The 27,346-nt window shown below is 45.0% G+C and overlaps 1 protein-coding gene across 5 annotated transcripts in view; it reads left to right on the forward strand.

Moving 5' to 3' along the window:
* The first annotated feature begins 7,068 nt into the window (after positions 1-7,068).
* KREMEN1 (kringle containing transmembrane protein 1) overlaps positions 7,069-27,346 on the forward strand; it is a 74,371-nt gene continuing 54,093 nt past the window's right edge. For 2 of the 5 annotated variants that reach the window (XM_072803094.1, XM_072803095.1), the window contains exons 1-2: positions 7,232-7,982; positions 26,716-26,878. In XM_072803094.1, the coding sequence (XP_072659195.1) occupies positions 7,688-7,982; positions 26,716-26,878 (458 nt within the window). In that variant the 5' untranslated portion in view covers positions 7,232-7,687. The other 3 variants (XM_072803099.1, XM_072803096.1, XM_072803097.1) reach the window with 3 other exon arrangements.

Raw genomic sequence — 27,346 nt, forward strand, 5'->3', positions numbered from 1 at the left:
CTGGTAACTCTTGGGCAATGCCTCGCTCCTTATCAGGTGCTTATCCTGTCGGTGGTTTTGAGTTTTTATACACAAAATGCCAAAGGAGACTCCCTCCTGAGGAGGAGGAGAGGGAAATGATGGAAAAACAGAGTATGAGTCTGGCAGGAGCTCCTGGAATCGTATGTGTTGCCTGTTTGATTTTTCTGAGTGTTGTCCCTGGAGTGAATCAAAGCCTGCAGGCAGACTGCACCGCAGGCCGCACCTCCAGGCCAAAGGCATCTGGACCTACAGACGCTTGGGAGGACAATGAGGCTCATTCAGTGGTGAGCCCTGGCCTCACCTCCCGAGACGTGGGTCAGTTTTAGAGCAGAGTGTTGGAAAAAGGTTTGTCTTTGGGAAGGGTTTGCAACTGTCTGGAGATTGGGCAGGCAAGCATCCTTCCAAAGCTGGTGAATCCTGGAGAGGTGGCACCAGGCTCTTGGGCTCCTGTCCGCCTTTGCTCTGCATGGCAGGGACAGAAGGGAAATGCTGGGCAAGACAGGAATTCTAGGAGTAATTCTTCTGGTTCTCTTCTTCCCGGCCTTCCACCTCTTTCCAGATATTCATCTGTTGTATTTGCTTTCCTAGGCCTTTACTCAACGGCCAAGTGACACTGCTCAGACTCCGAGGAAGATGCTGAATCTCCCCCTTCGGGCACAGAGCTGTTCGTGTGGATGGCAACTGATACACACTCTCACTTCAATCAAAACCTGCCTCCTCTCCCTGCAGTGTAACTCACTTGACTGACTCTACCCCAGTGGGGAACCCCCATGCTCCCTCGAACTAACCCAGGGTAATAGTAATATGGCCTGTGCTATTTCTCCTACATCAGTAAAATTTGTTATTTAGCGAATGCTTGACATAGGCCAGGCACTGTTCTAGGCACTTCCCAAGCATCATCTCATGAAATGCCACCAACAGTCTTATGAGTTTGGGCACTGTCACCTGCCCTGCTTTACAGATAAAGAAACTGAGGCACAAGCTGCTTGGAACCATGCCCCAGATCCCAAAGCTAGTAACCAACAAAAGCTGGTCTCAACCAAACTCTACACCATGCTTGCTCTTAACCACGCAGAGCTATCACTGGTATGCTTTGCCTCTCATCTGGTCAGTCCATCCACATACCATCCCCAGGCCCAGTTCTAGGCCTATCCTTGATATGAGACCTTCTTGGGTTGCATGATCTGGCCTGCCCGAGTTGACATCCCAGATCCACCTCTCCATGGGCAAGTGAATTCACATCCCTGAACCTTACACTCCTCATCTGTGAAATGGGGATAGTAACTGTCCCTACCCCAGGATCACTGAGAATGAAATGGGAAAAGCGTGTGAGGCATTTGGCTCCTGGCACATAGGAAGTACTCAATAAATAATGTTCTTATTAATATTATTTTCATGACCTATTTGCTCATCTGACCCTTTCTTTTCTTTTCTTTTTAAGATTTTATGTATTTATTCATGAGAGACACAGACAGAGAGGCAGAGACATAGGCAGATAGAGAAGCAGGCTCCCTGCGGAGAACCAGATGTGAGATCCCAGGACCCTGGGATCACGACGTGAGCCAAAGACAGATACTCAACCACTGAGCCACCCAAGCATCCCTCATCTGACCCTTTCTTTTTTTTTTCTTTTTTTTTTTTTAATTTTTATTTATTTATGATAGTCACAGAGAGAGAGAGAGAGGCAGAGACACAGGCAGAGGGAGAAGCAGGCTCCATGCACCGGGAGCCCGATGTGGGATTCGATCCCGGGTCTCCAGGATCTCGCCCTGGGCCAAAGGCAGGCGCCAAACCGCTGCGCCACCCAGGGATCCCTGACCCTTTCTTGAACCCCTGTTGCCCATCGTCTGAGTGACATAACTCAACATTTGATATGTACTTCATCTCGGGTCTTTCATGAGGCCAAGCAATGAGCCTCTTGAAATGGGGAATGATTCTGATCTGACTTGGGTAGCGTAACATTTCTTTTTCCATGATCCACCGTCACTAACATTTGTCAGATTCCTTAACCTCACAGAAGTGGTATATTTACAAGAGCTACATTTCCCCCTGGTTGTAAGAGTTGCCAGAATATCTCATGCTTCCTAAGATGGCAAGAAAAGTGGGTACCTGAGGATATACTAAGGAAAGTGACTAGTCTTTAACAGAGATTGTTCCATTGAAGGTTGTCCAGAATTACAAAGTCAAGATGGAAAGACTCTATTTGGTCCAGGGTCCTGAAACTATGGCAAGAGTTTCCACCATTGGTGCCAACATTTGATCCAGAGAATCTGGGGTTGAGGCAGTAGGGCTTCCGTGTAGTCGAAAGACCTGTTCCTCAGTATGATTCTCTAATGAACCTTTTTATTCTGCTGAGCTCAAGCTAAATAGACTTTATTTTCCACCAATCATTTGAAGCTGGACTTCCTGACATATCTAAACCACCACTTCTATTTGGAAACACATCTGCCCTCCTTTGATGCATGGCCAAGCTCTCCTCACCATATTTTTAGCTCCTATAATCTTTCTTCTTTTTTTCCTTGACTTCTACCTTTCTTCTCTTTGATTCCTCTTTGCTCCTATTCTCCTTTTGGAAGGTCAGTCAATAAAGAGGAAATTGAGCCAATTCATAATTATTCTTGTCTTCCCCCTTCATGCCCTGCCCCCAAATTCTAGTGGAATTTAGTTGTTTTTAATTTCCTCAGAAGATGTTTTAATTTTAACACCCAAGCAGTAAACTTCCACACCCATGTGGGAACATATCTGAAGTTCATGATGTAGAAGGTTTCAGAAAGAAGAGAAAAACTTTGGATGAGAGAATTTGAGAAGATTCCTGAACCATGATGCAAACTCAGAGGACCAGTGATTTAAACCACATGTGCTGCACACACACCTATCATGGGCCAAGTATGTGAAGTGAGGGTGCCCTGCCCACCCTGCCACCCCTTCCCACCAGCCTTAGTTCTCAGACATGGCCACCTGGATGCCCCACAGACACCTCTAATTCATTACATTCAAAACCAAATTCTTTCATTTCCCTGATCCCCATCAGAACAAGCAAAACCACTACTTCTCTTGAGTTTCTCATCACTAGCTTTCTGACTCAGAAATCTGAGACCGGATTGGTAACAGTACAGTGTTGAGCCAAGCCAGAGGCTAAAGATCTTGTTTTTACTTAAAATTTTGATATTTTGCTCAGTGTGAATTTGGGGGGGGCGTTTACTTATATTTTTATTTTTATTTTTTTAAGATTTTATTTATTTATTCATGAGAGACACAGAGAGAGGCAGAGACACAGGCAGAGGGAGAAGCAGGCTCCATGCCGGGAGCCTGACGTGGGACTTGATTCTGGGACTCCAGAATCACACTCTGGGCTGAAGGCAGCACTAATCCGCTAGGCCACCAGGGCTGCCCCTACTTATATTTTTAAAGAGATTGCATTGAAATAATGTTTATGAAATAATTTTAATATATTTTACAATTTATTAAATGATATTTTAAAATAAATTTTAATTTTTTAAAAAATAAATTTTAATTTTTTAAAAAGACTTTATTTATTCATTCACGAGAGACACACACACAGAGAGAGGCAGAGACACAGGCAGAGGGAGAAGCAGGCTCCATGCAGGGTGCCCGACGTGGAACTCGATCCTGGGTCTCCAGTATCACACCCTGGGCTGAAGGCGGCGCCAAACCGCTGAGCCACCCGGGCTGCCCGATATTTATTTATTTATCTTGATCACTGAGTTTAAAAAAAAAAAAATTTGCCTGAGATAAATACCTCACTTGCCTCACCCTAAAGGTGCTCCTGGACCACTCAGTAAGTATTTGTTGCCAGAAGCCCAGAAGGACAAGTAGGCAATCCCCCAATGTAGAAATGCAGTCCTGGAGTCCCAGTGCCTGGGTTTAAAGCCCAGTTCCCTCACTGTCTGACCTCTGGGTAAGCCATTCAACCTGTCTGCATGAGGCGTGTGGAGAGAGTACCTCTCTCCTGGGGCTACTGGGAGCCTTGCGTGAAGTGTGACAGCACACACCATACCCCTGCCCAGAGTTTAGCAAAGTCCTCCCTAAACGTTTGCTATTGGTGGTATTAGAATCGGGCTCCTTATCCAGTGCTCATTCCACAACGTGGTGCCTTTTGAACAGAAATTATTTCTACTGGAGTTTCAAAGATACCAGCATCACCCCAACTGCCCCAGCTGAGCTCTCCTGGCTTCTTGGCAAACCCTGCTGCCCTCAGAGGAATCGAAGGGCTTGACTGCAGAGCACAAGTGAGCAAAGCAGACAGATACCAACATTTTCCTGGAGGCCCAGGGGCTACAGTCAATGTCCTCACTCTTTCCATGAAATAAATCCACTAAGCGACTGAGGCATGCGAAGCATTGAAATGAATACCTTTGGCTGCTTCTCACCAGGGGCCGGGACCACGCAACTGAGCGAGCGACCTTGAGCTGTTAAGCGCACTGACCTAGACCTGCTAGGCTATATTTGTAGCCTCTGTACACTGTTTCCATCACCTGTGCTGGGCTTTAAGCTGGGAAAGAGGGGAGGGAGGTCTAGGGAAGGCTAGAGGGATGTTTCTCATAGCAGCTGGTGGGGGCAGGGGCTTGCACACCATGGCTGAGTCCTGTTGTACAAGGCAGCTTCATGGGTATGCAACCTGTGTGGTGTCCTCAAACTTAGAAGGGCCCCCCCACACTTGGTTTAATGCTCTGTTGTTGCCATCTTGAAGTTCTTAATCGTTTTTGAACAAGGGGCCCCACATTTTCATTTCTCAGGGGCCCTGCAAATTGCATAGCCCATTCTGGCTGTACACAAGGCCAGGAGAACCAACTGAAGGGAGGGGGCGGGTACCCACTTAACAGGAGGGTTTCCCTGCAGCCCGCAGGACAAGCTGTAGCTCCTATCATGAGGTATAAATCCCCAGACTTGGCCACATAAACCCTATTTTGAACCTCTTGTCTGTGCCTTCCTATTTTTCCTATTTCCTCCTCAGAAAGCAGGATGAGATGCCAAGGAACCTTGTAAACTGTAGAGAGCTGAGCCGGGCTTTGCTTAAATGTTTCCCCACCGTCTGTTTAAAACAGTTCACAGAGCATCCTCTGTCAAGATCATTTTCTTGTCTCTGTAAAACTTCTTGCTCTCTGAAATTCACATTATTTCTAGGAGAAAGGGATCAGTTTGTTTGTTGGTGCTCTGGGTGTGTCCCTCACTGAATGTTTGTTGAATGCAGGAAGGTTCACCTTTGTTGAGTGTCTGCTTTGGGCGGATGGTTTCACCTGCGCGTTCTCCCTTCTTTCTCCTTCAGGGTGTTCCTCCTGCCTACGCCTTCAAGGACGCATTACAGGTGAAGAGTTCTCAGGTCCTGCTGGGGAGGCTGGTTTTGGAGATGGAAATGGTCCAAGGCGGTGGAGAGGAGAGGGTGAGCTGGAGACACTGCAGTCAGATGCGGAGGATGAGGGGGAGTAGGGCACTGGGTGAGGGGTGTCCCCTTGAACCCCTACGGAGCCCAGAGGATCCCTGAACTCGGGAAAGAGACAATGAAAACAACGAGCGAACAAGATTCTTCTTGCCGCGGCTCTGGGTCGTGTGGGTGGAGAGGGACCAAGATTGAGAGGCCTCGTGGGAGGTACCCGCACCTTTGGGGCCCGGCCCTGGAAACAGCTGGGGAGCAGGTTGTTGGGGGGGGGCAGCCTCTGGAGTGGGCGCGGGGCGCAAGGGCCGCGTACCCAGGGTGGGCCCCGGAGCCCGCGGGGGAGGGGACGGCCCCAGCCCGGCTCCGGGCGCGGCGAGTCTGCACACGAGGGCAGAAGCTCCCGCCGCCGCGCAAGGCACAGGCCCGCGCTTGCACGCCCGGGACCGGGGACTTGAAAGCGGCCGGCGCGCCGCCCGGACCTGCCCCGAGGGGCGTCACCGTGGCGCTTTAGGCGGGAGCAGAAGGAAACTCCTCTCTGCCCGGGGGAGTGCGGGGGGGGGGGGAGGAGGCCGGGGACTAGACCCAGAGTGCAGCCGGGGGGAGACCTTGCGGGCCACTGCGAGGGCCTGCCACGCGGGGTCCGAGAGTTTCAGCCAGGCGCTCTCGAGCCTCAGTGTCCCAGTCTGCAAGAAAGCATCCTTGCCCCGTCCACTTCCAGACTCCGTGGGCGCTTTACTTCCTTCTATCTCATCAAGTCTTGAGAAGATTTAAACTATTCTTATTATTATTGTACATTCCCATTCTGCAGACGACTGAGGCTCAGCAGAGCAGGCAACTTGCCCCACTTGACAAAGGATGTGCGATGAGATCCGGAACCAGGGTTCAGTACGCTGCCTCCTTTGCGGCTGCAAGAACTGGGATGGTGGAAGGGACTCAGCATTTACTAAGCTCCTACTGTGCGTGTGTGAAAGTGTCCACGTACTGCTTCGTTTAGTACGAACCCTTTGGGAGTATGCTATCAACGCCCCCATTTAACAGATGAAGAAGCGGAGATAAGAGAGCTTTTTTTTTTTTTTTTTTTTTTTTCTTAAACCGGCCCAAGGTCTTACAGGTGACCGAGTGGAATGTGAACCTGGACAGACCGACTCCAGAGCGCCCTTTTTTAAAAACCACTACGATGAGCCAAGCAGGGAAAAGCGGTTTGCAAACTGCTGTTCTGATTATTACCCCTGCGGTTGAGCTCGCGTGTGGGTCACGACCTGAATGAGGGTGGAGCAAAGGTCACTGGGCGCCCGGCCTGCTCCCGCCCCGCCAAAGCTCCGCGTGGGGACTCGGAGGCGGAGCCCCGGACCCCGCCCTCACCTGCTGGCCCCGCCCCTCAGTCGGGCCAATACCGTGCTGCGTGGGGGCGGGCACAGGTGCGGACGGGGCTGTGGGCGGGGCCTGGAGCGTGAGCGGCAGGCGCGGCGCGCGCACCGGGAGGGGAGGGCGTGCGCCCTCGGCTCCGCCCCTCGGGTCTCGCGGCGGAGCCGGGCGGGCCCCGCACGGCCGGGGCGGTGGCGGCGCTGGGGAGGGCGGGCCGGGGCGGGGCGGCCGGGCGGCCGGGGCGGGGCCACGCCCGAGCCCCGCGTCCCGCTCCCATGGCCGCCCCCGGCTCCCCACGCTGCCCCCTCTCCCCCGGGCCGCGCCCCGGGGCCCCGCACTGACGGCCCATGGCGCCGCCCGCCGCCCGCCTCGCCCTGCTCTCCGCCGCGGCGCTCACGCTGGCGGCCCGGCCCGCGCCCAGCCCCGGCCTCGGCCCCGGACCCGGTGAGTGAGCGAGCCCCGGCGCCCGCCCTGCGCCGAGCTCGCCCGAGGGGCGACGCGGGCAGGCCCGGCCCCCTAGCCCCTGCCTCCCCGACTCCTTCCCCCGGCCCCTCAGCGACGCCCCCGGCCGGGGCGGTCCCCGCCTCAGCACCCCGAGCTTCCCCAGCTCCCGGCCCTCAGCGACGCCCCCCGGCCGGGCGCCCCCTGCCTGAGGACCCCCTCCCGGGACCCCTCAGGCCCCTCAGCGACGCCCCCGGCCGGGGCGGTCCCCGCCTCAGCACCCCGAGCTCCCCCAGCTCCCGGCCCTCAGCGACGCCCCCCGGCCGGGCGCCCCCTGCCTCAGGACCCCCTCCCGGGACCCCTCAGCCAGGCCCCTCAGCGACGCCCCCCGGGCCGGGCCGTCTCCTCAGCCCGAGGACCCAGGACCCTCCGCTCAAGTTCCTCAGCGACTCCCCCGGGGCCAGGATGCCCCCTGCTGCCCCGGCACCTCCCGGGACCCCGTCCTGTCTCTCAGCGGCGCTCCCCGCCTGGCGACGCTACCTCGCCTCCCCGAGCCCCTCAGGGACTCCCCCCGGCGGGGATCCCCTCCGCCCGCTCCGCTGCGACGCCCCCGCGCCTCGGGGCTCCCGAGCCGCTGCGGAGGCGAGCGCGGCGGGGCGCCCAGCCCCTCTTCCCCGTCCCCGGCTGCGTCCGCTTGCCCGACGCTGTAATTTCTGCCTGGAGAGGAGAGGAGTTGACTTGCTCGCCCTGCAAGAGGCAGGTCCGTACCCAGCCAGGACGCCCCCTCCTTACCTCCGGGGCCGCCTTGAGCCTCCCCAAACCCAGGTGCGGGCCTAGCTCGGAGAGAGGAAGGAAGGGGTAATGGGAACCCCCCCTACAAATCTTAGGGTGCTTATCCCGAAGGTGCACTGCAGAGCCCCATTTCCCAGGTAATCCCACACCTTAAACAGGGTCACTCACTCCCCAGGCCAAGGCCAAGGGCAGGTCTTCCGAGGTGGGGCTCTGGACTAGGGTGGAAGCTGGGACTTTACTTAGCTTCCATACACACCCTTCTTTGCAGCAGCAGAACTCTTTCCAAGTGAGGAGCAGGCACGAGGGCGTTGTCTGGCCCAGTTACATTTCTGTGCAGGTTGTTTGGGTGTTGAGAATTGGGCCTTCGTGAAAGGGGCGGGAAGGGTTCATTACCGGTTTGCCGGCAGTAGGAAAACCAGCTGAGGGTTCTCCACCCAAAGTCACAGACTGTGATGTTGGAAAGACAGGGTTTTGTTGCTGAAAGAAAACTCAGGAGTTGCTTTGTTTACTTAACCAGCTTGGATGAGTAAAAAAGATAGGACTGGGTGTTGTCATTTACGGTGTGACTTCAGGCCATGACTCAGCTGTCTAAGCCTCAGTTTCCTCTTCTGTAAAGGGAGGAAAATGAGAACTCCCTTTGCTTGTTGTTTCGAAAATTAAATTATATACTTCAGCTAACACCCACATATAGACGGCAGTCAATAAACATATTTTAATAATACTTTTTATAGTGCCTCACAGTTCACCAAGTGCTAGACACCTCATTTGCCCTGAGAAGGCGCTGAGCTTCCAGTCTGATTAAGCCCTGTAAAAGGCAGAGTTTGGCTTTAGATCAGCAGAAGGGGGTCTCTCCAAGTATTGTAGACCTTAGGCTCAGGAAGTGGTTTCTGAGTGATGGGCAGATTTCAACGGGGCTTCTATAAAAACTGCTACAGAAGTTTGATCACTTCTGCTATTTGCTGTATGTCAGGAATGAAGGAGAAACTTTCCGAAAGCCAGGATATGTCAACATAACTGTAACCTAGTAACCCCTTAGCTCCACTTTGCCATCTGTGTGGTCAGGATTTAATGTCCTCTACAGAGACAGAGGTATGGGTGGAAATAAACTGGTTCGCCTTCTGGAAAGGGCAGAGTCATAGTTAAGTGAGCCAGCTCTGCTTATGTTTGTTAGAAGGTGGCATCCTCTCCTCGGGCACCTTTGCTTTGCTAGGAGGGGTCAAATGTAGCAACTCTTAGGCAGTTGGAATCGCAAACCCTGGTGTACTTTTATTTAGGAGTCTGAATTAGGGACAAATAAATAACCATTGTGAGACGATTTATGATAAGTAGCCCAAGTTTCTGCCTCAGTAAGCTTCACCAGCAATTTTTCCTATTCATCCAGGTATACCAGGGCTTTAGTGACTCTTTTTTAGTTCCAGAAGCAGTTTTAGGGAGATACCACATGGTCTAAAGGATCACATCCTGTCTCAAGACTGCCTACTAGCTTTTTAAATCCTTGAGGATGTGCCAAACTTGCCATTATATATTTTTTGATACTGTAATTTTCTCTAAAATTTTGTGGATGGAAAAAATTATTTCAATACTTATATTCTGCACAATTTTATAATATTTAAATTACTGGTGGTTTGCATTTTTGAATGCTGACTTTATAAAAACAGTTAGCTCATTCCCCGTCAATGCGAGTTCTAATTACAGTGTATAACCAACCCCAAATGATTTCCCTTCTCCTCCCCATTCTTCCTTTGAGATTCTCTTTTCCTTCACAACTGATAAGGAGGAAGATGATAGACTCTAGACTCCCTTTTCAAGGAGGAAGGCTGCCAGGGCCATAGGGCTGATGGGCTCTCTGAAGTGAGCTCCTCCCATCTGGAATTTACTTACCTGCAGGGGAGAGCCTAGAGGTAGGAAGACAGAAGGCTATTTGAGTTTTCCACCGAAGGCAAGCTACCTGCTTGGATGTTTCACTGCATTTGGGGGCTGTTGAGGTATGCATCAACAGAGCTGCTCAACTCAGATTACATTTGCTGTGAATACCTTTTATGATGCTCATTTTCTTCTAAATCCTCATGTAACATTCATCCTGTTAGCTAGTAGTATGTTTATCATAAAACCCTATGAGTTCAATGTACAAGTGAGAGCTTCCTACTGTACAGAGTCCTGTCACTCTTAGAGATGTCATTAATGTTAGTTTACCTGATCTGATGCAAGACAGGGGCTGATAGGAATAAAGTGAACTTAGCTTTCCTGCTTTTATGTTGACCCGTTATTTTTATGCTGTATTTTAAGAAACACAAAACTGTCAAGACTGACGTGATATCAAAGAACTCTGATGTTTTTATGAAAATTTGTTTTGGCCCCTAGACAAATCTTTTTTTTTTTTTTGTATTTATTTATTTATTTTAAAGATTTTATTTATTTATTCATGAGAGACACAGAGAGAGAGGCAGAGACCCAGGGAGACGGAGAAGCAGGCCCCACACAGGGAGCCTGATGTGGGACTCGATCCCGGGTCTCCGGGATCAGGCCCTGGGCTGAAGGCGTTGTTACACCTCTGAGCCACCCGGGCTGCCCTAGACAAATCTATTTAAATATTTAAGATATGCATGAGACCCTTTATAAATCTGAAAGCAAAAAGAAGTTCCTTTTAGGCTCACTACTAATAAACAGCAAGTTGGTGTTTATATATCTATAAATAGTGTTGGTGTTTATATATCTATAGTTGGTGGTCTATATCTATACTTAATATAGATACTATTGATAATATCACTATTTAGCATAGTTGAAGCAACAGCAATAAATGATAAAGAAAATGTATTGCTTTAAATAGTTTCACAGTATACAGATTAGGGTAATTTTTGGTGATGGGCAATATAGCACCTTTAGTTTAGCATTGGGGTCCTGTAATGAGACTCTAGGTCAGATGTTGGCAGACATTTTTTGTAAGGGGTAAGACAGTAAATAATTTGGGCTTTGTATGTAGGCTCTGTACTGTCTGTCCATTACTATTACTCCATTCTGACATTTGTTTTTAAGATTTTATTTATTTATTCATGAGAGACACACAGAGAGGCAGAGATGTAGGCAGAGGGAGAAGCAGGCTTCATGCAGGGATTCCGACGTGGGACTCGATCCTGCAACCACGGGTTCACAAGCCGAGCCAAAGGCAAATGCTCAACCGCTGAGCCACCCAGGTGTCCCTCCACTCTGACTTTGTAGGGCAAAAGGCAGCAGAGACAAATATAAATGAATGGGCGTGGGTGTATTCTAATAAAACTTTATGGACAATGAAATTTGAAAATTTCATATAATTTTTATATGTCACAAAATATTATTCCTTTTATTGTTTTCAATCATCTAAAATTTTAAAAACCATTCCTAGCTCATGAGCTATACAAAACCAGGGAGTGGACCAGATTGGTCCTGTGTACTTTTCCAAGTCCTGCCCTAGGTCCATATGTATTGATTTTTTTCCAGTGTTCACTGGTCGGGAAAGGTGAAAAGTAGGATTCTTTTTGGTGAATAAATGAACCCTTTACATTTTCCTATTATAATTTTAAGAGACATACAGGAAAATTGGTTAAAATGGTAAATTTTATGTATATTTTACCACAATTTAAAAAAAAGATGAGGGGAAGTTCATGCACATACATTTAGATCTTTAATAATAATTTAAAAATGCTTTAAAAAGATTCAGTATGGTTCAGTGTGTGCTACATACAGAAAATAGTGTCTGCCTTGGAACTGGCCCATGGTTTGTTCAACTATGCAGATGTTGCTTTGGAGCAAACGATTGAGAGATCTGTTTCTCAGAGGAAAGCCCAGGCAGCAGGTGGCACCAGCCTGAGACACAGAAAAACAGCCAGGAAGATTAAAAAAAAAAAAGAAAGAAAGAAAAAGAAGAAGAAGAAGAAGAAAACAAACTTTTATCACTTTCCTAAACAGTTGCATTTTATTTCCATGGTTCTGTCGTCATTTTTAAAATGGCCTTAAAAAACAACAATGTGCTTAGCATGGCTGATTATTTTGTTTTAATTAAAACATTTTTGAAAAAACAAAATGAAGCATTCAAACATACCAAGTTGATTGTGTCTGTACTGTGGAACAGTTAATGCAAAACACTTGAGAGAGGCCGGAAGTTTGGATTTGTAGCCTTTGCCTGAGTTTTTGCCTCCTCTAGGACAACAGAGGAAGATATGAATGTGTCCCTTAGAAAACTACCTGTGGAGTTGTTTTTTTGTTTTTGTTTTTGTTTTTGTTTTTTTTTACCTGTGGAGTTTTTAAGATGAGATCTCCAGCCCCCTGATGCCACTTAGCAGGTTAGTTTCTGACTGGCTGACTGTGCAGCCCCTACGTGGGGCAGAACAATGGCTGACACTCCTTCCATATTCAGTTTGATCTGGAGAGTCCAGCTAGAACCTGGAAGTGTTAGACCGGGAGGAGCAGCCCTAGTTTACTCTGTATTTCCCCTCTCTGTTGTCTTCAGTGTCTTCTCAAGATGGCAGTGGCTTCTTCCCCAGGCCTCACCTCTGAGACATTATCCTGGATTCAGACTGAAAATAGAAAGGAGAGAGGCCATTGTGGAAATGGAGGGTGGGTGTCCATACTTGTCAAAAATAGACATTATACCGAAATTTGCCTTCTTCTCTAAGGAAATCTCTCACTCCCTGCCCACCCACCCCTTTTGGTTCTTCTTCCTAAGGAAATACCTCCCTAGCCTGGACTTGCAACAGTTTATTTTTCTTTTTACAATTTTATTTTTAAGTAATCTCTACACCCAGTGTGGGGCTCGAACTTACAACCCCAAGATCAAGAGTCGTATGCTTCACCTACTAACCTAGCTGGGCATTCTGGACTTGCAACAGTTTGAAGAGAAATGAAGTTAGGTGCTAGGAAGCACCTGGCAGACAAAAGATTTTAGGCCACCTAACATGCAAGGTTGCCCTTATTCCTCCTAATTACAACAGGACCCTCTAGGGGCTGCCTCTCTGTTAGGCCCAGCTTCTAGTTTCTCTTGCCACTGATTTAATCCTTGGCAAGTCGCCAAAGCATTAAACTTTTATTGTTCAATTTACCACAAGGGCGGGCCCTGCTTCTAGTGGGCTGAGGAGGCTGCAGCCGTTTCCAAACCCGAGTGTCACACCACATTAGCAACTTCAGACTTTGAGGGCTGGATTTCTTTCAGTTTGGTTAGATTCTTGGTTAAAACCAGAACAGTATACTCACACTCAAAGTCTGAAAGCTAGGAAATAGTAAAAACAGCATAAGCAACTTTTAAAGATGATTCAAAATGGTTGCAGCATCAGCATGTAGAACTAACTCTGCATGGTTTCTTTATGCCTTCCAAACAGATATGTTAAATGACTGTCCACGTTCCTTGGTGGCCTAAAGTTACATGAAAACATGGCGACCAAGTGATCCTCTTCTACAAGGTAGCGATCATTAACCAGTGCCATCACAGTATGTAAATTACTTGCTGCTGTTCAATCTATAAAAATTCATCTTCAAAGAAGATTATTGGGCTGGTAAAAATATTTTTAATAATGACCACAGAAGCCATATTTGTTTTTCTTTGATGTTCTTCTGAAGACTCTTCTGGTTTTAATCAGATTGTTCCCACATAAAATACAGTGGAAATCTACAATAATAAAATCCCTATTCCTATGTCTATGGGGAAATAAACAGGATGGGGACTGTCCTTTTAAGGGGTTTTCCCCTTCCCTTGCCCCAGACTCAAAGCCTCTATTACTGGTGGGTGTTTTGGCATCAGTTAAGGGCCTTCAATCCTTCCCTCCCTCCATGTTTTGCTCTTTCATTAAAGTGTTTCTGTTGTCTAATTATATCCTTTCAATCAAATTAGAGACTGCAGCATCTGGTGAGGGCCGTAACTGCCGCCATCTGCACCTCGTATATACAGGCCTTTTCAGCTGAGAATCACTCAACTTCCAAATGGCAGGAAGAGATTTGGAAAAAGTTTAGTTGGAAGGGAGGTTAACTTAAAAGGAACATCTTCAAAGGCTGGGTATGACGCCCTGCTTGCTATGATGTGTGCATAGCCATGCAGAGCTTCATTGGCTTGGCTCACCAAAGATTCTTCTCTAGCACTTGTGGCAGATGAAGGGTTTTTGATTGTCTTAGCTGAAATGACTAGGCCTCTTATCCTTATTATGGGCTTAAGGGGGCCCGGGTGAGCTGAGAATTTCTCCCTTGAGAAGAATCTTTTGTTATGTGACCACTGGTTAATGGATATAACACTTTCTGTTTATTTGACCATTTCTTCTAAATCAGTGGTTTCAACTGGAGGAGGTTTTGCCCCCTGGAGACATTTGGCAATATCTGAAAACTTTTTTTTTTTTTTTTTTTAAAGAGAGAGAGAGAGAGAGTAGGGGATGGCCAGAGGGAGAGAGAGAATCTTGAATAGGTTCAAGCTGGGCGTGGAGCCCAATGCAGGGCTCAAGCACAACCCTGAGATCATGACTTGAGCAGAAACTAAGAGTTGGATCCTTAACTGACTGAGCCACCCTAGGCACCCCAAAAGATTTTATTTTGAGAGAGAGAAAAATCATGAGTGGGGGAAGGGGGAGGGAGAAAGAGAGGGGATCCCAAGCCAACTCTCCACTGAGCTGAAATCATGAGTGGGACACTTAACTGAGTCACCTGGGTGCCCCTAATATCTGGAAACATTTTTAATTGTCACAACTCAGGGTGGGGTGGGGTAGGATTTGCTACTGGCATGTAGCAGGTAGAGGCCAGGGATACTACTAAACATCTTACAATGCATAGGATAGCCCTCCCTCATTGAACTGTTTGGCTCCAAATGTTAGTAGAGCTAAGGTTAAGAAACCCCATCCTAATTGTATTATTCTTTTGTACTTCCCTTCACTGTGACCTAGGAGAAGGCAACTCTAATCAACATCTTGTTTCACTCTTAAGAAAGTAGACTCTTTATTATCCATATCTGAATTCTCAAGTAAGCATTTCTTTTTTTTTTTTTTTAATTTTTATTTATTTATGATAGTCACACAGAGAGAGAGAGAGAGAGGCAGAGACACAGGCAGAAGGAGAAGCAGGCTCCATGCACCGGGAGCCCGATGTGGGACTCGATCCCGGGTCTCCAGGATCGCGCCCTGGGCCAAAGGCAGGTGCTAGACCACTGCGCCACCCAGAGATCCCTCAAGTAAGCATTTCTGACAGTGTTTTGGAAACCTAAGTGGCATAAGGATGTCTGAGATTCACCGTTTCTACTCTCCCTAGAGTACAATTGCCAGATTAAATACTAGACATTCAGTTAAATTCAAATATCAGATAATGAATAATTTTTTTTTTTTTTATAAATCTGTCTCATGTAGTATTTGGGAATGATTACCTTAAAAAGTTGTCACTTTAATCATTTTTATCTTGGGACCAACTAACAAGTGCCTACCACATGCCTACAGTATGCCCAGCATCTCTGACTAGGACTCGTTCCTGTGCCAATTCATAAAAAACCACAACTTTGTTGCTTTAGATTTTACTTTAAAGATGTGCTCTAAGGATATGCTGTTGACCTGCTATTCAGTTCCCAACTCAAGAATTCTTATATTATTTGGCCATCCCATATCAACCAAGGGAAGCTAAATAGCCCACAGCCTAGCTTCCATGGAGTGTTGGCTGCCCTCCAGGGCTCCATTATATGGGAACTTTCTTGCTATCTGAAATTAACAATAGAGCATAGGCAATACTGATGAAACTTGTCCAGAAGCTGGATTATGTCAGTTTGTTTTATCTCCTTTAATACTAATTGAGAGTTTCAGAGAGTGTGAAATAGAGTTGGTCAAGAGATAGTGAGGCAAAGTGGATTTGTGCCAAGGTCTCCTTGCTTAAAGCAAACTCAGAATATAAAAATGTATATTTTCATTACAGAGGGGGTTGATTATCCCTTTTACAAATAGCTTTGCCATAGATTTCCTTTTAATAGCAGATTTCTCTGGTTTAAGTAGCAAGTACTTGATTTACCTACTTTCCTGGAACTTCTCATATTCTCATAGGTCATTGCTAGGTAAGTCATGATTGGCTAGCCTAGAGTCCTGAGTTGGTGAGGAAACCAGGGCACTCTAAATATGTCTATAATGCATTTCCCCCCCAATTTCCCCATATACTTGCTAATATTTGCCAGTCACATTCTGAGTGGTCTGTACTTGCTATTGATTCAAAGATGAGTGAGGTGCTAGTGGAAGCAGGTTCCAGATGCTTCTTGAGCAGTTAAAGTTCAAGGAGATCAAGTCTGACCAGGCTGTGGCAGCATGCACTGAGGGACCTGTCTTAGAGCCCCCAGTTCCGACAGGGGTGTATTGCTATCTGATCTAGACACTGACCTTTCAAGTAGTGTTCCATCTTTTTGTCTTGTTTTTGTTTCCTTTAGAGTTGATTCATAAGGCACTAAGTTATTGTCCATCAGAGAACTGAATTTTGAGCTTTAAAACATAAACTTCCTGTTTCCTTATGTGAAAACTATGTTTATTGTGAAATTTCATGATTGAAGTAGATCCATTTGTACTCAAATATACGGATAGATACCATCACCAAAGTATGATAGAATATGTTCTGGTGGTATTGGCAATAAAATCCATGTTTAATTCATTAAACTTAAGTTCTGAGCTGAGGACTTCTGTCTGAGTGTGCCCATTCTTTCACTGAGGCTTGGCCTTATCTCTCTGTATATGTTATAGAGCTAGATTCTTTCTCAGAAGCTATCTTTTGGTCTTTAATCTGATGATTGTATAGTTTTTTGTTCTTTTTTTTTTTTTTTTTTAAATATCCTAAAGCACTACTGCATACTTGATTTAAATTTCTCAAGCACTACTGCATTTTCATGGTGACTGTTGCTGGCAGAAACACATGTCCTTCATAGTGGCAACCATGGCATGTTCTCAGGTGGGTCCTGCCTGGGTAGGAGTGGAGCATATTCAAGATGAGAGCCAGATGGGGAAAAAAATGGTTGGTACCCAAGCAGCACTGCATTCTGGGTTGTTTTTCAGTTTTTTATATAACTAACAATAAGGACTCCTCTCTACAGTGTTTTCACCGGTCTTCTGAACTTAAACGTCTGGTCTTATATTTACAGTAGGTTCAGTTTTCTTGGAATAGTCCTTTTTTTTTTAAGAACTTTTTAAGATTTTTAAAAAATATTTTATTATTCATAAGAGACATACACACAGAGAGAGGCAGAGACACACGCAGAGGGAGAAGCAGTCTCCATGCAGGGAACCCAACGTGGGACTCGATCCCGGGTCTCCAGGATCAGGCCCTGGACTGAAGGCAGGCGCTAAACCGCTGAGCCACTCAGGGATCCCTAGAATGATTATTTTTATAGTAATTCTACTTTGGGCAAAAGTACAGCTTGTTCTATGGTCATTTCAACTGTTTAATACATATCCCCCCAAAAAAAATTTTTCAAAAAAAAATACATAGCCCAAGAACATGATATGTGAATGTCTATCTTGAATTTGGATGACTGAATTTACAGCTGATTGAGTTTGTTTACAGTTTTTGAAAAGAAACTAAGGTAAATTAATTATAAAACACATGTTTTCACAGTATCCTTTAACAAATTTTTATTATGGGAAATTTAGAACATGTGCAAAAATAGAAGAATGTAGGGAAGTCATGTGTATCCATGTCCCAACTTTCATGATTATCAACCATGGCCAATATTATTTTGTTTGTACCTTCTTCATCTTCCCAACTAGATTATTTTGTAACAAATCTCAGACATAGCATCTTATCTGTAAGTATTTCAGCACGTATCTCTAAATGAACTCTTTTCAAAAACATAGTAACAATACGTTACCATCATAACACTTAGAAAAACTAATAATAATTCCTTAATGTTATCAAGTATTCAGTCAGTAATCAGTGTTCAAATTCTCCTGGTTGTCTCATCAGTTGTTTTACAGTTTAACTCGGGATCTAAACCAGGTATGTTTAGGTGATGTGACAAGAGTCTCTATTAACTTAGAGGATTCCCCTCTTTTTCTTTTTTCTTTATAATTTATTAGTTGAAGATGTGGTTTCTTTTAAGCAAAAAAGAGTACTTAAGTACCTTTTTGATGGATTCAGGGCCCACATTGAAGGTGAGTTACTTTTTTTTTTACCACCAAAGAATTGTCACATGCATTAGAGAAACATGTAAAATTAGAGAATTTTATTTTATTGTGTTTTCATAAGATTTTATTTTTAGTAACCTCTACACCCAACATGGGGGTTGAACTCAGAACCCTGAGATCAACAGTCACATGCTCTAATAACTGAGCCAGCCAGGTGCCCTAAAATTAGAGAATTTTAAGGTTGGAAGAAATTTTGAGCTATCAGTACACTCCAGTCACATCATCCTAGATTTTTGAACTTCAGTTCCATTATGATAGAATCTTGAAATTTGAGTTTAAATTGAAGGGATATTGAGACCATCTGTCTCAAACCCCATTGTTTCACAAGTGAAGAAACAGGCCCCAAGTGTCCAGGTGATTTGCTTAAACCACACAGTGCAGCTAGTTATCTGGTGTCCTTTCTCTTTACATACTGTGTATACTGAGAACCTCCTTCCCCAATTATCCTTTCTCTAGTCTAGATCTGATAACCTAAGTCTATATGATCATGGGAATCACTGCTCTTACCACAGCCATCTAGAGGTAGGAAAATGTTGGGTACTACTGCCTTCCCACAGTCATGTGTCTCTTTACTCTTTACTTCAGGGCTCCACATAACTGAAATAAGCATTCCTGTAGTGCTTTTGAGTGTCTGTGTGCAAAAGGCAGTTTTTCCCAGGACGTGAACTTTGAAGATGTACCTACAAGTTCCCAGTGAACACCAATCTATACCAGAAATCCAGCAGAGTAGTAGTTGTGTTGAGCAGACATCTGACAATACTGTTATATTGCCCTCCAAATATTAAAAGGAGCTTTTTCCACATAAGCCTTGTATTTCTTTTTTTTTTTTTTAAGCCTTGTATTTCTATAATTCTACCCACTTACTAGCTTTTAGAGATATTTTTAAAGGAACAGAAGATATTCCCATTGGAAAATGTTTTTACTGTCTTATTTTAAGATGCCATAATTGAGTTTAGTGTTTATTGATTCATGTTGATTCCAAACTGGGTCAAAACCAACTGAATTCTTCCAACATAGAATCACTAGAGATGCTGATGTGGTCCTTAACAGACACTTAACTTTGATGAATTAAAAACAGCAACTCTGGGATCCCTGGGTGGCGCAGCGGTTTGGCGCCTGCCTTTGGCTCAGGGCGCGATCCTGGAGACCCGGGATTGAATCCCACGTCGGGCTCCCGGTGCATGGAGCCTGCTTCTCCCTCTGCCTGTGTCTCTGCCTCTCTCTCTCTCTCTCTCTCTGTGACTATCATAAATAAATAAAAATTAAAAAAAAAAAAAAAAACAGCAACTCTCACAGACATCATGAATAGAGATCCAACTAGTAATTCTACCAGAAAACTAGGAATATTCTAGAGTCACTATGAGAACATTTTTCTGTTTCTCAATAGTATGGTTTCAGACAAATAGTGTAATTAGAAATGATCTAGTTTTAGAGACTCTTTGAGAACATATTCTTCAACTTTATTAAATCTTATCAAGGAGCAGAATGTCATTTGGTTAACTGCTGCTTTCCTACCACTATCTCATATGTCAAGTTTTAATTATTTTAAAAGAATGTCTCATTATAATATTTTAAGCATGAATTTTAAAAATACTGTGCATGTACAAGCTGCCAGAGTTAAATTGCCTGGGACTGTATTAACTTAACATTTTCCTCACTTATAATAAGTACAAATATTTCTTTTTAAAGATTTGTTTATTTATTTTGAGAGAGAATACTTGTGTGTGCAAGCAGAGGGAGGGGCAGAGGGAAAGAGAGAATCTCCAGCAGACTCCTCGCTGAGTATGAAGCCCAACTGCGGGCTCCGTCTTATGACGCTGAGATCATGACCTGAGCCTAAACCAGGAGTTGGACACTGAACCGACTGAGCTACCCACGTGCCCCAAGTACAGATATTGGGTCATATAATTCATTAGAACATATAAACAAAGATGTGTTTCATCACACTTACAGTTGATATTTTGATTAGGAAAAATTTATTTGCTTCATTATGCCTCCCCGCCCCCAACCTTACTTCTTATTCATTGAATGCGTGGATTCAGCACAGAACTCACACTATATATATTTTCTATCCTGATGGTATCCTGATGGTGATGGTACCCTGAAAACTTTAAACAGAATTATAATAGGAAAAAAAAAAAAAAAAAGAATTATAATAGGATGAACTGCCTACCTACTCTGATTATATTGCCTTGTATAGATAACTATTTTTGTGGACCAGAATGAAATATATGATCAGGATGGTCTCAAATGTATAATAAATTTGATTTTTTAAAAAAATTTATAATTACATAATAATAATAATAATAATTTATTTGGCACCTACTTGCACATCCTCCAATTCTTCCAGTTGCCCTGAGCTGTAGTTAACCTAATCCCCCATTTTATAAGTGAGGAAATGGAGGCTCAAAGAGGTTAGCTGAGTACCTGTAGCTTGTAAACCAAGTAAGTCTCCCTAACTGCACTTTCCAAACTGTACCACATTGTTGCTAGAAGCTTTCCATGCAAAACAGTATTCGATTTAAACTATTCCATAACCCTTGAAATTAAATATTCAATCCTATAAGTTTCTGTGTGTGTCTGTGTATTCCTTAGCTATCACTTATTAAGGGGGTCCTTAGACTTCATGGATCTTGGGGCTACATAGAAGGGCTTAAGAGGTTCCATGAGTGCTTCTGAAATTGTAAATGTTGTGTATGTGGTATTTGTTTGAGGAGCAGGTCCCTATTTTTCAAACAATTCTCCAAGAGGTAGACTGACTTTGAGAATTTTAATGTGGAAAATATTTTTTGGTATTTCTAGGTCTTCTATAGCTCATGCCTCTAAAATTATTGAAATCTTCAAATACTTTTACATACAGCATGTGAATATGTGAGATCCTATGGATTTTGAGGTATAACTATCAAAGTTTAGAATATATGTGACATCAGGTATTTTCTTATTAACCAACCCTTCGAAATTCCAAGCATAACCAACAATAATAGCTTTATTTTTTTTTTCAATAATAGCTTTAAAAGAGAAAGCTCCAGCTAGCTTTTATTAGCAATGAAGGACTATTGAGCTTTCACCCAAACATGAAGTCTTTGCCTACAGATCTTACTACCATGGACATGACCTCCAGGCCTTCATAGGGTAGCAGGTCCTACAGAAAATGGTTGGCATAAAATCATTTGCTCAAGATCCTCAACCACAGGTTTGATTATCCTAATGTGATTCTACTTATCTCAAGGGAATTTTCAATAAAATTAGCATCTCCAATTTAAAAAATAAATGTCATATGCCATACTTTGGAGAATTTTGGTGATAGAGGAAAAGATAAAGAATTACCAACTTAGAAGAGTGGAATTAGTGTTCTGGGCGCTCTGATGCCAGTCTCATCGAAGTTTTTTGCTATATTGCTAAATTTCTGTCAGGCTTATGTTTAACTTGAGGGCTGTTTCCATTCAATCCCCATAACAAAACCTTCAGAGTTCTCCCATGGAGGGATAGGGTCAAACAGATGAATTCTGTAAGGTAATTGGGATCTAGCCAGAGAAAATGAGGAAATGAAGTTTCCTCAGTGTTCACAGTTTATTATTCCTTCTTCCTCCGACACCTTCTCCCTAGACTTCCGAGACGCACACACTCTTAGCTTTTCTCCCACTTCCCAGGCCGCACTTTCTCACTCATCAGTGCCAGGCCCTCCTCTTTCCCTGCCTGAAATGTTGCAGGGCCCCCGGAATCAGCCCCAGATGTCTTCTCTCTCCACACACAGTAATCCTGTTCTCTCCACACATCCGTGCTGTTCCTGCCACATTTCTAGCTCCAGTCTCTCTCGGCCTCTTTCCTTAGCTCCTGGCTCATCAAGCCATCTACTTCCTGTGTATCTCCACCCAGTGTTCTGAAGGGTATCTAAGATTTAACCCATCCACAGCCAAACCCTGGGTTCCACTCAAGGTACTCTGCCCCTCTTGTGCCCTCTCCATTGTAGTAAATGGCATTTCCTCTCAGGCCCATGTCCTTGGGGTTCTGCTGACTCTTCTTTTTCTCAGACCCTATATTCAAAACTCCAGCAAATACTTTTGGCTCTGCCTTCAAAGCACATCCAGAATCCAGCCACTTTTCACCACCTTTCAGCCACCAGCCTGGTCCAGGCCATCCTTTCTAGCCTGTCTTTCTGCTATAACCACCTGTTTGATCTCCCCACTGAGTTCCTGCCTCTCTAAAGTTCTTCCTCTACCCAGTAGCTAGACAGTTGTTTTAAAAGATAAGTCAGATCATGTAATTTCTCTGCTCAGAACCCTACACTGGCTTCCCTTTACACTCAGAACAAAAGCCAAAATCTGATTTATGTAACGCTCTAGACCTTGTGCATCCTGACCTGGCTTCTCTCCTCCCCCTCCTATTCACTTCCCACCCATTCACCCTAATCCTGGTTAGAGGAGCTGCCTTTTAGTTCCCCAAACTTGCCAAACACGCTGGGTCCCGCAGGGGTCTTCCATTTGCTGTGCCAATTGCCAGTACTGCTCTTCCCACATTGTCTCTATGGTTTTGTTTCCTTTTTTTTTTTTTTTTTTAAGATTTATTTATTTATTTATGATAGACGTAGAGAGAGAGAGAGAGGCAGAGACACAGGAGGGGGGAGAAGCAGGCTCCATGCTGGGAGCCTGACGGGGGGGGGGGGGGGGGGGGGGGGGGGGGACTTGATCCCGGGACTCCAGGATCTCGCCCTGGGCCAAAGGAAGGCGCTAAACCACTAAGCCACGCAGGGATCCCCCTGTTTCCTCTTTTTTGACCTCATCCCTGCTCAAATGCCTCCTTCTCTCCAGGCCTTTTCTGGCCCACCCTCTCTAAAAGAGAGCCCCTGCCAGTCAGTTTCCATCCCCTTACTCCATTTTTCCTTATAGTATTCCTCACTATCTGATATGAATTTGATTGGTTTGTTATAAGTGTGGATCCCCTGTTAGTGTGTAAGCTCCATGACTGCAGTGTTCACCAATATAGCCTTAGTGCTGTGAACAGTGCCAGACACATGGTATGTACTGAATCAATACTTGTTGAATGGATTAATAAATGATATTCTAGGTATGAGATCTATCACCTTTGTTCATTCCCTTTCACTGAATGCCTAAATATACAGCTGGCCATGTGATATTTTATTTTTATTGGTTTAAGCCATTTCTTATCTAGCTAAAGCTTATATGTCAGTTTTACAGCAATAGACAATGAGGGAGGAGGGGTCCTCGTTGTGCCCTTTGGTATTGTGATGAAATCAAGATGCGCACATCACTTTAATCCAGAATATTCACATTTGTTTTCCTTTTTTTAATTTTTATTTATTTATGATAGAGAGAGGCACAGACCTAGGCAGAGGGAGAAGCAGGCTCCATGCTCTGGGAGCCTGACGTGGGACTCGATTCTGGGTGTCCAGGATCGCGCCCTGGGCCAAAGGCAGGCGCCAAACCACTGCGCCACCCAGGGATCCCCTGTTTTCCTTGTTTTTTTCCACAATTGACATGCACTGGGCAAACCCATTAAAAAAATAATCATAAAATATGGTATATTCTCTGTTTCCCTAATGCATCTGAGAAGAAGATTTGAGTCTAGGAGAAACACACTGAAGCAAACAAACCTGCACTTTGCTATTATTCCCCTCTCAGATGCCACATTATCCCCATTCACAGGACTGACAGGTGTGGATAGCCACCACATTCTTTTGTGTTACAAATCAAGTCATCTGAGCCTCTGGGAACACTGACCCCACCATCCTGCAAGTTGCTATCTATTCCTAAGGCCTTCCATTGGGTGGCTGGCCTTTCTGGCTCCCGGGCAACTCTTCAACCACTTGTGGTAGGAGATAAAAGATGTATTAACACATAGCAATTAAAATTCTAGCAATCGGGGATCCCTGGGTGGTGCAGCGGTTTAGCGCCTGCCTTTGGCCCAGGGCGCGATCCTGGAGACCCAGGATCGAGTCCCACGTCGGGCTCCCGGTGCATGGAGCCTGCTTCTCCCTCTGCCTGTGTCTCTGCCTCTCTCTCTCTCTCTCTGTGAGACTATCATAAATAAATAAAAATTTAAAAAAAAAAAAAAATAAAAAAAAAAAAAAATAAAAAAATAAAATTCTAGCAATCGGCAAAAGATTGGCTTGATGCAGTTAGAATCATCTAGTCTAGTGGTTCCCAAGCCAAATTACTTAACAGAAGCACTTAGGCAGATTTTTAGAAATACAGGTTTCAGGTCCCACTCTTACTCTGGAGTCGGGAGTCTCAAACTCTACACACACACAGAATATTTCTTCCTGTCTAGCAGATCATATATATTTCTAGTGATAATAAATGCTATGAAGCAAACAAATGAAAGACAAAAATCTAGGAGTGGAAATGGTGAAGATGGGTTTTCTGAGGAGGTAACATTTAGTCTGCATTGGGAGGTATTAGGGGTAGAACATTTGGGTAGGAAGTAGTATGGTGTGTTTAGGGAATTAGAAACAGACCAGTGTGGCGGGAGCATAGCAAGTGACTAGAAGAGCTTAGGGTGCCGTGAAAGGAAAGGACTGGGGCCACATCACTGAGGCTTTGCAGGTAAGGATGAAGTGTTTGGGTTTTGTTCCCAGTGCTTACATTTTCCTGGGAACTTTGAGCACCGTGCAGAGAACAGATTGCAGGAGCATGGAAATAGAAGCTGTGAGTTCTGAACAAGGTTCTACTATCCTCTGATGGTGAACAAGACTAAAGTGGTGGCACCTAAGATGGGAAAGAGAGGGCATTTTCAGGGTATATATTTTAAGAAAGTCAACAGGATTTGCTGATGAGGGGAAGTGAGGTAAGGAAAAGTATGGGGAAAGCAAGGATGATCTGAAGGGGTCCTTTTAGAGGCACTGTAGGGGGTGGTTGAGTGCCCCAGTTGCCCCAACTGTAAAATGGGATATTGAGGGATCTCCCCACCAGATTGGTAGGAAATTGATATTTATAAAACATTTAGAGCAGAGCTTGGCACATGGTAAAATACCACATAAGCGTTACTGGTGCTGTGGACAATGGCAATTCATCCAAGGTCGCACAGCTGGCCAGCAGCAGGTCCAGGACAAGAAACCAGAGCTTTGCCTCTTGGTTCGGTGTATTTTATGCTACACTGAGCTGCCTCCTTCAATTACCTTTGAACTTTTGTATTTATGCACACTCTGGGTAGAGTGTTTGGTTGTTTTGGTACCTGATGAGTTGCACTGACTGTAACATATGAATGTCACACCAAGCATGATAAATTGCTATGATGTTCTGTGTGGCCTGGAAATCCAGGTTATTTTGGTTGTCCATAAAACCGTGCTATTCCAGACAAAACAAAGGGCCCAGATCGAGGGAGGAAGGAGGTACAGGAAGAGAGATGGTTTGTGGATAGATTTTAAATATTAAAAGAAATATCGCCAAAAACCAAAAAAAAAAAAAAAAAAAGAAATATCTTCTAGAATGTAGATGTGCTCATGTTGTTCACATGCTTAGGTTGGAACAGGCACATGCACTGCTCTGGAGACGGGGCTGAGTCCTTCATACCGGAAGTTATAGGTCAGTGCATGCCGGGGGAAGGAAAGAAAGAAAGCTGAGAATGTCAGTGTAACTCCCCCAGATTGTCAGGTTCCTAGTGATACATCTTAAAGAAGTGTTTGAAGTATTTCTATCTGTCAGTTTCAACTAAGCTAATTTTTAAAAATTGCTCTTTGTACTGTGCCTTTCTCATGAACCTCTGTGAATTTAATGCATGCAATATGTGGGGGGAAATCCTATCAGCCTCAGTTCCCATCCCCCCCCCAAAGTCTGAGAAGCAGATTTTAGAAGCACATTGCTGCACCTGCAAGGATTTTGTCATTTTATTAAACGGACCTGAGATAATATTCAGTGTGTCTTGTAGGGAGGAATTTCGGAAAGAGGTGAGAGAAAATGCCAAGTTGGCCCCTGTTCCCTCTTGTTAACTATCTATTCTGTTGCATCTCTATCTAAAACAGTGTTGGGAGGACTGTTCTTCATTACCAGGGAATGTGAGTCATTCCCAGACTTGTGTGATTGGGATTCCAAAGCGTTGCTGTATCCGATGGTCTTATTAAATCCAAGTGTCAGTGCAGCCTTTCAGACTGTAGGGGAGAGCTCACTTACAGCTGGTGACCTGGTTCTAGTTACCACACAGAGACACTGGCGAGACCAGTGCCCCCCTCCAAGCACCCAGAATCCCTTGTGATGGCTCTTACCAACTGTTCCCAGATTTGGGGGTTTCCTGGTTCACTTCATGGGCTTCAATACATTTCAGCTCCCTGTTTATATCCTAGTTGGGATCTGTATACTTTAGGGGAAAAGTATCTGTAAAGTGTCTATAGACAAGCTAATGCCAAGGCTAGCCCAGCATTTGGAGGGGACTGCATTTCAGATTTACTCAGCCCTAGCAGTGTTAATTTCGTGGTGTCCAGGATCTAGCAAGACGCTATCCATTTCCAGCTGAGTCCAAACAAAACAAATAAAACATCGACCAGAGAGGGAGGAGACTATGGATGTTGCCAGAAAATTAGTTTTCCCTGTCTTTTCTTTCTCCTAGAATGTTTCACAGCCAATGGTGCAGATTATAGGGGAACGCAGAACTGGACGGCGCTACAAGGCGGGAAGCCATGCCTGTTCTGGAACGAGACTTTCCAGCATCCATACAACACTTTGAAATACCCCAATGGGGAGGGGGGCCTAGGCGAGCATAATTATTGCAGGTAAGATGGGACCACACAGTGCTTTATTTATTTATTTATTTATTTTTTTTAAAGATTTATTTTTATTTATTTATGATAGACAGAGAGAGAGAGAGAGAGAGAGAGAGAGAGGCAGAGACACAGGAGGAGGGAGAAGCAGGCTCCATGCAGGGAGCCCGACACGGGACTCGATCCCGGGACCCCAGGATCACGCCCTGGGCTGAAGGCAGGCGCGAAACCGCTGCGCCACCAGGGATCCCCCCACACAGTGCTTTAAAAAGAAAATCTTTGACCTTCTTTTCCAGTCCCTTCCAGCATAGCTCACAACTACGGAAAGCTTCTTTGTCTCCTCTTGGCCAACTCAGAAAGCCTTTCTTGTTACTATTTTAAAAATCTTCCTCCCACACCTTGCTTGTGTGTGTGTGTGTGTGTATGTGTGTATATACATACACATACAGAGTCTACCACTCTTTTCAACTGAGATTGCTT

Source organism: Canis lupus, chromosome 27 (genome assembly GCF_048164855.1).
Source record: "Canis lupus baileyi chromosome 27, mCanLup2.hap1, whole genome shotgun sequence".
Lineage (NCBI taxonomy): Eukaryota > Metazoa > Chordata > Mammalia > Carnivora > Canidae > Canis > Canis lupus.